General features: G+C 50.1%; 1 protein-coding gene across 2 annotated transcripts in view; it reads right to left on the bottom strand.

Annotated features, from left to right (window-relative positions):
• The window catches only part of LOC141162506 (uncharacterized), an 82155-nt gene extending 73138 nt beyond the window's left edge, over window positions 1-9017 (bottom strand). For both annotated transcript variants that reach the window (XM_073648680.1, XM_073648679.1), the window contains exon 1: window positions 8741-9017. In XM_073648680.1, the coding sequence (XP_073504781.1) occupies window positions 8741-8930 (190 nt within the window). In that variant the 5' untranslated portion in view covers window positions 8931-9017. The remainder of the gene's footprint in view (window positions 1-8740) is intronic.
• Between the last annotated feature and the right edge of the window lie 3571 nt (window positions 9018-12588).

The following is a 12588-nucleotide window of genomic DNA, read 5'->3' on the forward strand; positions in this document are numbered from 1 at the left end:
GGATCGAGCTTGGCGGTCCGCCGCAAGGTGTGCTACCAGTCCCAGCCCCTTTGCCTTGGGCCACCTCCCCGATGCTCTTGACTGAGTGTCCCGGGGGCCCGAAGCGTTTCCTTTGAAAAAATTAAGTGTCCAAAGCACAGGTGGTGTAGCTTGCTTAACAGCTGGGTTACTCCGCTGACTGGCAGACACTGCTACTAGGCCCAAAGTATTGCCTGGCTAGATGCAGTTAAAAATTTGTAATTAGATCTACAGGTGGTGTAACTTGCTTAACAGCTTGACTACTCCGCTGACTAGCAGACACTGCTACTAGTATTGCCTGGGCTAGATGCAGTTAAAAATTTGTAATTAGATCTACAGGCGGTGTAGCTTGCAAAACAGCTGGGCTACTCCACTGACTAGCAGACACTGCTACTAGGCCCAAAGTATTGCCTGGGCTAGATGCAGTTAAAAATTTGTAATTAGATCTACAGGCGGTGTAGCTTGCTTCAGATGGGCTACTCCACTGACTACAAGACACTGCTACTAGCCCAAAAGGATTTCCTGGGTTAGATGCAGTAAAAAATTGTTATTAGATACACAGGTGGTGTAGCTTGCTTCAGATGGGCTACTAAGCTGACTATGAGACACTGCTACTAGCCCAAAATGATTGGCTGGGTTAGATGCAGTAAAAAATTGTTATTAGATACACAGGCGGTGTAGCTAGCTTCACAGCTGGGCTACTACGCTGACTAGCAGTCACTGAAGCTTTGGAGCAGACCTCTGATTCCCAGGCTATAGTATGAGTAAACAGCTCTGCAGACTCAACCATCTGTGTTACCCCAAGCCATAGTGTATGTAGTTTCTTACGGTTAAAAGGGGGGGGGGGGAGCGACCCGGCCCACCTGGAATTGACGATGCCAACGTCATGTAAAACACAGCAAGGGGACTCCAAAAAGAGTCTCCATTTTTTCCAAAAATTGTGGCACAGACACCACTTAAGTGGCATCAATTGCCCCAGAGTTGCTTAAAATGGTTGGTGAGGTGATTTTCCAAAATCCTCAAGCTTTTAGTCTCCCCAGGATGACACAGGGGTAGAAAAGTCCTTGCGGATCCATGATTTGTTCATCTTTATGAACATGAGTGAAACATACCTGGTGGCGGGCTTGCATAGTGCACCATCTCCCACTATGCAAGATCGCAAACTTGATCTTCATTCCAGTCTGCTAGCCTGGCTTCTATTCATGCTGTCTGCTTGTCTCTGTTCTGACTGCTTAGGGCGGCGGCCCGGTTACTTCCTGTTTCTTGTAGCTGCTGTGGGCACACCCCTAATGCGTCCCCAGCCTATTGCTGTCTGTCACTTGATATTTAAACCAGCTCCACCTTGAAGCTGGTGCCTGAGCAATTCTTACCTTCAGAGGGCCCCTTGCCTCTGATGTGCCAGGTCCCGTTCTGGTTTCCTCCCTGTCCACCTTCCTGGAGGCTGTATTCCCAGGCCAGTCTGAACACGCTCCTAGCCTGTTCGTTCTGCCATTCTGGGGGCCGTATACCCAGACTCACTCCTGTATCTCGCTGCAGTGTCAGTTCCTGTCTGAACACTCAGTTCCTGTCTGAACACTCTCCTAGCCTGTTTGTCCGCCATTCTGGGGGCCGTATACCCAGACTCGCTCCTGTATCTCGCTGCAGTGTCAGTTCTTGTCTGAACACTCAGTTCCTGTCTGAACACTCTCCTAGCCTGTTTGTCCGCCATTCTGGGGGCCGTATACCCAGACTCGCTCCTGTATCTCGCTGCAGTGTCAGTTACTGTCTGAACACTCAGTTCCTGTCTGAACACTCTACTAGCCTGTTTGTCCGCCATTCTGGGGGCCGTATACCCAGACTCGCTCCTGTATCTCGCTGCAGTGTCAGTTCCTGTCTGAACACTCAGTTCCTGTCTGTACACTCTCCTAGCCTGTTACCTGTTTTTCTCTATATCCGTACCTTCCCTTTTCCTGCAGAGTCTGAACCTGCACCTAACTCGTACTCATTGTCACTGTACTTCCGATTGTGAGTTTAGAGTCCACTCGCTACTTCATTGCAAGTACCTTGTGTGTATCTGGTTCTGCCTTTCCCTTCCAGTCTGATCCGTGTGAACAGAGCCCTGTCCCCTTCTGCTCTGCCTTTGCTCACCGCTCCAGCGGTTTCCCTCTGCTCTGCCTTTGCTCACCGCTCCGGCGGTTTCCCTCCTGCTCTGCCTTGCTCACCGCTCCGGCGGTTTATCTCTGCTCTCCCTTTGCTCACCGCTCCGGCGGTTTCCCTACGCTCTGCCTTTGCTCACCACTCTGGCGGTTTCCCTCCTGCTCTGCCTTGCTCACCGCTCCAGCGGTTTATCTCTGCTCTGCCTTACTCACCACTCCGGCGGTTCCTGCCCGCTCTGCCTTGTTCACCGCTCCGGCGGTTTCTGCCCGCTCTGCCTTGCTCACCGCTCCAGCGGTTTCGCTCTGCTCTGCCTTGCTCACCGCTCCGGCGGTTTCTCTCTGCTCTGCCTTGCTCAGCACTCCGGCGGTTTCTCTCTGCTCTGCCTTGCTCACCGCTCCGGCGGCTCCTGCCTGCTCTGCCTTGCTCACCGCTCCGGCGGCTCCTGCCTGCTCTGCCTTGCTCACCGCTCCGGCGGCTCATGCCTGCTCTGCCTTGCTCACCGCTCCGGCGGCTCATGCCTGCTCTGCCTTGCTCACTGCTCCGGTGGCTCCTGCCTGCTCTGCCTTGCTCACCGCTCCGGAGGTTCTCTCTGCTCTGCCTTGCTCACCGCTCCGGCGACTCTTGCCTGCTCTGCTTTGCTCACCGCTCCGGCGGCTCCTGCCTGCTCTGCCTTGCTCACCGCTCCGGCGGCTCCTGCCTGCTCTGCCTTGCTCACTGCTCCGGCGGTTTCTCTCTGCTCTGCTTTGCTCACCGCTCTGGCGGTTTCTCTCTGCTCTGCCTTACTCACCGCTCCGGCGGCTCCTGCCTGCTCTGCCTTGCTCACCGCTCCGGCAGCTCATGCCTGCTCTGCCTTGCTCACTGCTCCAGCGGCTCATGCCTGCTCTGCCTTGCTCACCGCTCCGGCGGCTCCTGCCCGCTCTGCCTTGCTCACCGCTCCGGCGGTTCCTGCCCGCTCCGCCTTGTTCACCGCTCCGGTGGTTTCTGCCCGCTCTGCCTTGCCCACTGCTCCAGCGGTTTCTCTCTGCTCTGCCTTGCTCACCGCTCCGGCGGTTTCTCTCTGCTCTGCCTTGCTCACCGCTCTGGCGGTTCCTCTCTACTCTGCCTTGATCAACGCTCCGGCGGCTCCTGCCTGCTCTGCCTTGCTCACTGCTCCGGCGGCTCCTGCCTGCACTGCCTTGCTCACCGCTCCGGCGGCTCATGCCTGCTCTACCTTGCTCACCGCTCCGGCGGCTCCTGCCTGCTCTGCCTTGCTCACCGCTCCGGCGGTTCCTCTCTGCTCTGCCTTGCTCACCGCTCCGGCGACTCTTGCCTGCTCTGCTTTGCTCACCGCTCCGGCGGCTCCTGCCTGCTCTGCCTTGCTCACCGCTCCGGCAATTTCTCTCTGCTCTGCCTTGCTCACCACTCTGGCGGTTTCTCTCTGCTCTGCTTTGCTCACCGCTCCGGCGGCTCCTGCCTGCTCTGCCTTGCTCACCGCTCCGGCGGCTCCTGCCTGCTCTGCCTTGCTCACCGCTCCGGCGGCTCATGTCTGCTCTGCCTTGCTCACCGCTCCGGCGGCTCCTGCCTGCTCTGCCTTGCTCACCGCTCCGGCGGCTCCTGCCTGCTCTGCCTTGCTCACCGCTCCAGCGGTTCCTCTCTACTCTGCCTTGCTCAATGCTCCGGCGGCTCCTGCCTGCTCTGCCTTGCTCACTGCTTCGGCGGCTCCTGCCTGCTCTGCCTTGCTCACCGCTCCAGCGGCTCATGCCTGCTCTGCCTTGCTCACCGCTCCGGCGGTTCCTCTCTGCTCTGCCTTGCTCACCGCTCCGGCGACTCTTGCCTGCTCTGCCTTGCTCACCGCTCCGGCGGCTCCTGCCTGCTCTGCCTTTCTTACCGCTCCGGCGATTTCTCTCTGCTCTGCCTTGCTCACCACTCCGGCTGTTCTTCTCTGCTCTGCCTTGCTCACCGCTGCGGCGACTCTTGCCTGCTCTGCCTTGCTCACCGCTCCGGCGGCTTCTGCCTGCTCTGCCTTGCTCACCGCTCCGGCGATTTCTCTCTGCTTTGCCTTGCTCACCACTCCGGCGGTTTCTCTCTGCTCTGCCTTGCTCACCGCTCCGGCGGCTCCTGCCTGCTCTGCCTTGCTCACCGCTCCGGCGGCTCCTGCCTGCTCTGCCTTGCTCACCGCTCCGGCGGCTCATGCCTGCTCTGCCTTGCTCACAGCTCCGGCGGCTCCTGCCTGCTCTGCCTTGCTCACCGTTCCAGCGGCTCCTGCCTGCTCTGCCTTGCTCACCGCTCCGGCGGTTCCTCTCTGCTCTGCCTTGCTCACCGCTCCGACGGCTCCTGCCTGATCTGCTTTGCTCACCGCTCCGGTGGTCTCGCCCTGCACTGCTTGCTCACCGCTCCGGCGGTATCTGTCTGCTCTGCCTTGCTCACTGCTCCAGCGGTTTCGCCCTGCTCTGCCTTGCTCACCGCTTTGGCGGTTTCGCCCTGCTTTGCCTTGCTCACCGCTCTGGCGGTATCTCTCTGCTCTGTCTTGACCACCGCTCCAGCGGTTCCTCTCTGCTCTGCTTGTCTACCGCATCTGTGGTTCTGTTCCTGAGTCCCAGTCTGTACTGGACCCTATCCAGTCTGCACTCCAGCCGTGCTTGCCAGTACCTCCCCGTCTGTACGCCAGCCGTGCCTACCAATACCCCCACCAGTCTGTGTGCCAGCCTAACCTGCCTGTTCCTGTATTCCCCGGTGTGGGTCAACAGCCGTGTCCGGGGTCTGACCTGGAGTAGCACCTGGTCCCTCTGCTCGGTTGATCCTTGGTGCACTGGTGTCGTTAGCCGTCGTGCGACCTTGGTTGGATCGGGTGGATACTTAGTTACCGCCCTCAAGGCACTCTCCGGTTCATGGCACAGTGGAATCACTAAATCAAGCACACGCCAGTCAGTCCGGGTGTGTGCATAACAGTGAGGTATGTCCAGCTACATTGGATTTTGAAGCATATTGTAGTGTACACCTGTCCCAGCCCGCGTCATTGTGTCGTTCTAGCTTTTACTTTTATTTTCCTTCTTGTGTAGTTTTCATAGTTGAGGGAGTGGGAAGGGTCATAATCTTGAAAAAAATGTCAATAATGTTCATTGCCGCTGTTTTGTAATTATATGTGGCAACAGTGTATGCGATATGGGGCAGGTTTGTGTATCAGTGCCGTTTTTCATCCCAGTCCAGCTATGTGATCCTAAAAGGGGTTTTCTACTGTTATGTTAAAGTTAGTGGTGGTAGTTATTCTGAGTTTGCTGCTGCTGTGACAGTAAAGAGATGCCCTGACCAGAACCCACTGACCCTGCAGCCTATTAGTGGTCCCATGGTCAGGTCATCTTTTATGGACCAGTGGAGACCATCGTAGAGGAGACACTGGAGCTTGGGGCAGTTTCCGGGGGTAAAAATGTCTTATTTTTCTTCTTTTATTTGCAAAGCTTCCCACTGCTAACTTTTACATAAGAGCTGAAAACTCCTTTAACTGTTCACTTGTACAACAGTCACTATAAAGGAAGAGGGATGAATGGTGTATGGTGTGAGGATAGAAGATCACACCCATCCCGTTCCCCGAGGGAGGGCACAGTGCGGGGAGGTGGAGATAGAGCGGTGGTCTGTCCCAGGAGGACTGGCATCGAGATGGGACTTGTAGGAGCTCTGTGAGAGCCAAACATATAATTTGACTTAGTGGTTAGTGTTGTAGAGTATTGTAGAGTCCTTCTTTGCACATTAATAACCTGGCATATAAACAACCCCTTTAACCAACCAAGAAATAAAGACAAATCCAATTGTTGGATTAAATTGGCGTTTGTTATATCAAACAAATAATAATAACTTTTGGCAGAAGAAGTTTCTTGATATTTCCCGAAATGAACTTCCAGCATTGCCCCCAGCCGCGACCATCAGCTCGAGGGCACCTCCGTCACCGGAAACCTTCACCATGCCACCGAGTCTTCCCCCAGGCAAACCCACCCTGAAGAGCCCCAAAAACGTCGCCAGGCCATCTCCAAATTCCAAACACAAGTGGAGGGTGCCATTTACTTGATGCACAACCCCCCCAATAAAAATTTTCCACCAAATCCAAGAACCCCTTCACACCGCCAAACCGAATTGACACCATCATGATACAGAACTAGATCTCTGTTATAGCTGACACAAACATAGAAAAAAATTGGGCAGGACCTTCTCATGTTGTGTCACCGTGCCCTGAATGCCCCCACAGACTCACCCACCCTATTTATATGTCCCTAAATGATGCCCTAAAACCCCCCCCTATTAGACCTCCCTCCTATGGGGACCCCCATACCCTGCTACTTACAAGACACTTAACCCCTGATGGCCCTACAAAGCCGAGTCATGTCACTCTCTGCCCATAGCTCTGCTAGGGCTCCGCTTTAAACTAGAAGTGAGGTGGCGCCCTCTGTGTCTGGGCCGGGATGTTTTTTTTTTCATGCCACTTTTAATGAATACAGCCATTTCTGTTAGATTTCCATTACTTTCTGCACCTCGAATACCCCTGCAGTCCAGAAAGCTGCAGCCTTTGGGGGTCCCGCAATGATACCCGCAGAGGAACATACAGCTGCAAATAAGGTGCATGACAAAGGGTAAAACTCGCGCCTGTATCTGCAGCATAAATTGATTTACTGGGATCTCAAATCTCCAGCTCCTCTCAGATTATGCTGTGGATAAACTTCTTAAAATCTTATGCACTTTGCTGAAACTATAAAGCGTTGCAGATTTTACGCTAATGAATACGCAGCAGAAAATCTGCTAAAATCAACTTAGCCTCAAATAATGTATATGTGCGTGCATATATACAGTATATACGGTATGTATCTGCACATGTACAGTATGTGTGTATATACATTTAATTCCACTGTAGCTTGTTCTTAGTACTTTACTTTTTCCTCTTAATAGATAACATTAATATCCCCGCACATTCCTCCGCTCCCATCTCCGGGTTCCTTCTCTCTCACATTCCTCCAAAAAGGGACATTAATCTTAGAGATATTGCATTATTAATCATAATAAGTTTTCCATTATCGAGTATTTTTTGCGTCACTTATTCAAGGTCTTACAGATCTCTGCTCACTGACACTGAATCATTTCAGGTTATGAACCTTCCTGATGACACCATGAAGCTGCCGGGCCGGTTACAGGCGCTGCGCCCGAGCGTCACACCACCAGGACAGGATATTCCCTAAAATAAAGCTGTAAGAATTTCTATTCAGTGACTTCATGCAGAGATCTTGCAGCGAATACTTGATATGGAAAGTATATTGGGAAATATTGTGACCTCTGAACTTAGAGCTTCAGAAAATACCGTTTCTGATAACTTTTATAAGACCACTGTATGACATTTCTGGGTGGCCCTATGACTAGGGGTCACATGACTGTATTTTCTCTAGTGTGATCAGAGTATGATCCGATTTGTTTTCGGATGAGGAGAAGGTGGAAAAAAGAAAGTTTTCTCCACCTTCTCCATTCTGTCAATCACACCGCAATCAGATGTCATCCGAGTGCAGCCCGATTTTTTTTCACGGACTCATAGACTTGCAATCCGATTTAGGCGTTTCTGCACCTCTTAGCAGCAAAAACGCTTTGGAAAATCCGCAGCGTTTTCATGTGTTTTTGATGCGTTTTTGCCAATGCACTGTATAGGCAAAAACGCACAAAGAATGGACATGCTGCATTTTTTTCCGCACATGAAATCCCGTCAGGAAAATTTCTGATCGTGTGCACAGAACTTGCAAAATGTCATAGGAAGTCATGGGATATGCATTTTTGGTGCAATTCTGCGAGGAAAAAACACACTGTGTGCACATAGCCTAATGGAGGCAACTTGGGCGTGCTGCAAGTTTTTCCTCGGTCCGAGGATAAAATCGAACATGTGCACGGCCCTATAGAATAATAACATTGGTCCGAGTGCGATTCGATGTTTTAGGACCGAAAATGCGGTGGCCTGCACCTGCCTTAATTCTGTATAACTAGATGTGCAGGTATTATGTAGTAATACTGAAATATCTCAGCCACGCCTGATTACTCCATCAAGAAGCAGCTGGATTTACAGGACGAGTCTCGATTACACCAATATTTTTCCCATAGCAAGATGAATAAGAAAACCAAAATTGGGGGATATTTACTAAGACTAGCGACGATTTCTCTAGCATAAAACCGATAATTAATTGCCCCAAATTTGCTCTGAGAACATGAGAGGATGACGAACCTCAGGATGATTAATATATGAAGAACACACGTGTGTAATGATTTCATGATACATTATATACACGAACAATAAGGGCTATCAACAAGCAGATCATTTTTGTCACTAGTTTCTTGCAGCCCCGGAAATAATGGACAAGATGCAGAGCAAGATTGAAAAAAGATTAAGTGGATCAAGTTCAGTCTATTATTATCCTACACCTCATGATACGACCATGAGCAATGCCAGCTCTGCTACATTTATATATTTACACGTGTATTATAAATGAGAAGTAACATAAACCCTGTGCACATAGTGCAGATAATGGAGAGGGTGGGGTTGTGGCTGCAGGAGCGTATACACACAGTATACAGATACGGTAACACTCACATGTGTGCAGGAGGAGAAGCAGCAGGGTCATCGTTAACCCCATGGCGGGACCTTTATTGATAAGTCTCCCTCTCCGGTCTTCACAAAGCTTCATATTCTCTTCAGATTTAGTTCCCGACCCGACAGGAAAGTGAAAGTGAAAGCAGGCAGCTTTGTCCTGGAAATGCAAACACATTCCCAGATTCCCCATGGATTCTCCTTTGAACCGGGAGAGAACCGAGCATTTTTTTTTGCCTCATTGATATATTTCAGTTCCCGTCCCATCGCTCCACTTCGACACTCTGCATATATAACCGGTCCGATGACTCCGACTGCCAAAGAATCTTAATAATGGGAAAGTCTCGGAATCTGATTTATTGGATTTCATCTTTAAGAGGGAAATAATTTGGCAGATTTATTATTACAGTCTACTTAGAATTCAACGTGAAAATCGACCGTATTGTTAAAGGGTTAATATCTCCAGGACACCGTGCGCAGTCCACAACGCGATACATCGGGCAGATTCATTGTGGAGCCCGTTCACTTGGTGTGTAGTCTCATGCGATTTATCCTGCATTTATATCGCTGCTATAGGATGTATACTTATGCACCTGTCAAATTTTGCTTGAATGCAGATTGCACATTTTCTGTTAGTACAATAAACCTCATTTCAAGGCAGAAACATTACTGTGTCCAACAGTTATTACATATATCAAACTGAAATAGCTGCTGCAAAAACACCAATTTTTATAAAACATTAAGCTTAAGATTAATAGGGGTGCCCAAACTTTTTCATATAACTGTAGCTGAACTAGAGCGGGTGCAGAGAAGAGCGACCAAGGTTATTAGAGGACTGGGGGGTCTGCAATACCAAGACAGGTTATTAGAGGACTGGGGGGTCTGCAATACCAAGACAGGTTATTAGAGGACTGGGGGGTCTGCAATACCAAGACAGGTTATTAGAGGACTGGGGGGTCTGCAATACCAAGACAGGTTATTAGAGGACTGGGGGGTCTGCAATACCAAGACAGGTTATTAGAGGACGGGGGTCTGCAATACCAAGACAGGTTATTAGAGGACTGGGGGGTCTGCAATACCAAGACAGGTTATTAGAGGACTGGGGGGTCTGCAATACCAAGACAGGTTATTAGAGGACTGGGGGGTCTGCAATACCAAGACAGGTTATTAGAGGACTGGGGGGTCTGCAATACCAAGACAGGTTATTAGAGGACTGGGGGGTCTGCAATACCAAGACAGGTTATTAGAGGACGGGGGGTCTGCAATACCAAGACAGGTTATTAGAGGACTGGGGGGTCTGCAATACCAAGACAGGTTATTAGAGGACGGGGGGTCTGCAATACCAAGACAGGTTATTAGAGGACGGGGGGGTCTGCAATACCAAGACAGGTTATTAGAGGACGGGGGGTCTGCAATACCAAGACAGGTTATTAGAGGACTGGCGGGTCTGCAATACCAAGACAGGTTATTAGAGGACTGGGGGGTCTGCAATACCAAGACAGGTTATTAGAGGACTGGGGGGTCTGCAATACCAAGACAGGTTATTAGAGGACTGGGGGGTCTGCAATACCAAGACAGGTTATTAGAGGACGGGGGTCTGCAATACCAAGACAGGTTATTAGAGGACTGGGGGGTCTGCAATACCAAGACAGGTTATTAGAGGACTGGGGGGTCTGCAATACCAAGACAGGTTATTAGAGGACTGGGGGGTCTGCAATACCAAGACAGGTTATTAGAGGACTGGGGGGTCTGCAATACCAAGACAGGTTATTAGAGGACGGGGGTCTGCAATACCAAGACAGGTTATTAGAGGACTGGGGGGTCTGCAATACCAAGACAGGTTATTAGAGGACTGGGGGGTCTGCAATACCAAGACAGGTTATTAGAGGACTGGGGGGTCTGCAATACCAAGACAGGTTATTAGAGGACTGGGGGGTCTGCAATACCAAGACAGGTTATTAGAGGACTGGGGGGTCTGCAATACCAAGACAGGTTATTAGAGGACGGGGGGTCTGCAATACCAAGACAGGTTATTAGAGGACTGGGGGGTCTGCAATACCAAGACAGGTTATTAGAGGACGGGGGGTCTGCAATACCAAGACAGGTTATTAGAGGACGGGGGGGTCTGCAATACCAAGACAGGTTATTAGAGGACGGGGGGTCTGCAATACCAAGACAGGTTATTAGAGGACTGGCGGGTCTGCAATACCAAGACAGGTTATTAGAGGACTGGGGGGTCTGCAATACCAAGACAGGTTATTAGAGGACTGGCGGGTCTGCAATACCAAGACAGGTTATTAGAGGACTGGGGGGTCTGCAATACCAAGACAGGTTATTAGAGGACGGGGGGTCTGCAATACCAAGACAGGTTATTAGAGGACTGGCGGGTCTGCAATACCAAGACAGGTTATTAGAGGACTGGGGGGTCTGCAATACCAAGACAGGTTATTAGAGGACTGGGGGGTCTGCAATACCAAGACAGTTTATTAGAGGACTGGGGGGTCTTCAATACCAAAACAGGTTATTAGAGGACTGGGGGGTCTGCAATACCAAGACAGGTTATTACACTTGGGGTTATTTACTGTGGAAAAAAGAAGGCTTATCGGTGATCTTATTACTATGTACAAGTATATGAGGGGACAGTACAAAGACCTTTCTACTGATCTTTTTACTCTGAGGCCTGAGACGGGGACAAGGGGGCATCTTCTACGTCTGGAGGAAAGAAGGTTTAATCATAATCACAGACGCGGATTCTTTACTGTAAGAGCAGTGAGACTATGGAGCTCTCTGCCGCATGATGTTGTAATGAGTGATTCACTACTAAAATATAAGAAGGGCCTGGATGCCTTTCTTGAAAAGTATAATATTACAGATACTAGATTCCTTGATAGGGCGTTGATCCAGGGAACTAGTCTGATTGTCGTATGGAGTCGGGAAGGAATTTTTTTCCACAATGTGGAGCATAGTGTTTGCCACATGGGTTTTTTTTGCCTTCCTCTGGATCAACATGTTAGGCTATGGGTTGAACTAGATGGACTTAGTCTTCCTTCAACCTTAAAAACTATGTTACTATGTAATTCATAGTTTTGATGCCTTCAGTGTGAATGTACAATTTTCATAGTCATGACACTTTTGTTGTCGGTACATGTGAATCCACCAAATATAATGGCACTTCAATCAGTCAAAATCTGCAGCGGAGACTAGTGTGTCCGCTACAGAAATTGACATGCTGCGTGTGAGTTTGGGTACGTGGCCACCGTCAGGAGCCGCTGCAGGTTTGACGCTGCGTGTTTATACAGAGTCAAACCCGCAGTGTCCAGATGTTACGGTATAGTGGATGGGATCTCTAGAAATCCCATGTCTACTATGCGTGCATCTGAGGCTGCGGATCACAAGTGGACACTGACATGCGGTGCGTCTTTCAGGACCACCACATGTCAAATTCTCTTGTGGAGTCACTAGTCTCTGCAACAAAAATTTGACCACTAGAATGTATAGAATGCGGTGAATACGCATGGTTCAGTGAACACATGTGGATTTACTTGCATTCAATAGAATGCAACGTATAGATGCAGCAAAAAAAATGTGTCCAAAGCGCTGCTACGTCCAGATCGTGGGCACAGAGCCTAAAATGAAAAAAAAAAAAATTACGTGGGCTCCCGCGTCATTTTTATAACCAGCAGTGGGAAAGCCAACCGCTAATATTAGTAATATTAGTAGCCGGGGAAGGAGCCATTAGCCAACAATGTTACGTGGCTATTAATATCAGCCCACAGCTGTTTGTTTAGCCTTTACTGGGTAGATTACAGGGGGATCCCAGTAAAAAATTGACGTTGGGACCCCTATAAAAT

Source organism: Phyllobates terribilis, unplaced genomic scaffold (genome assembly GCF_046119375.1).
Source record: "Phyllobates terribilis strain yellow unplaced genomic scaffold, ASM4611937v1 Scaffold_9__5_contigs__length_417890890, whole genome shotgun sequence".
NCBI classification, from domain to species: domain Eukaryota; kingdom Metazoa; phylum Chordata; class Amphibia; order Anura; family Dendrobatidae; genus Phyllobates; species Phyllobates terribilis.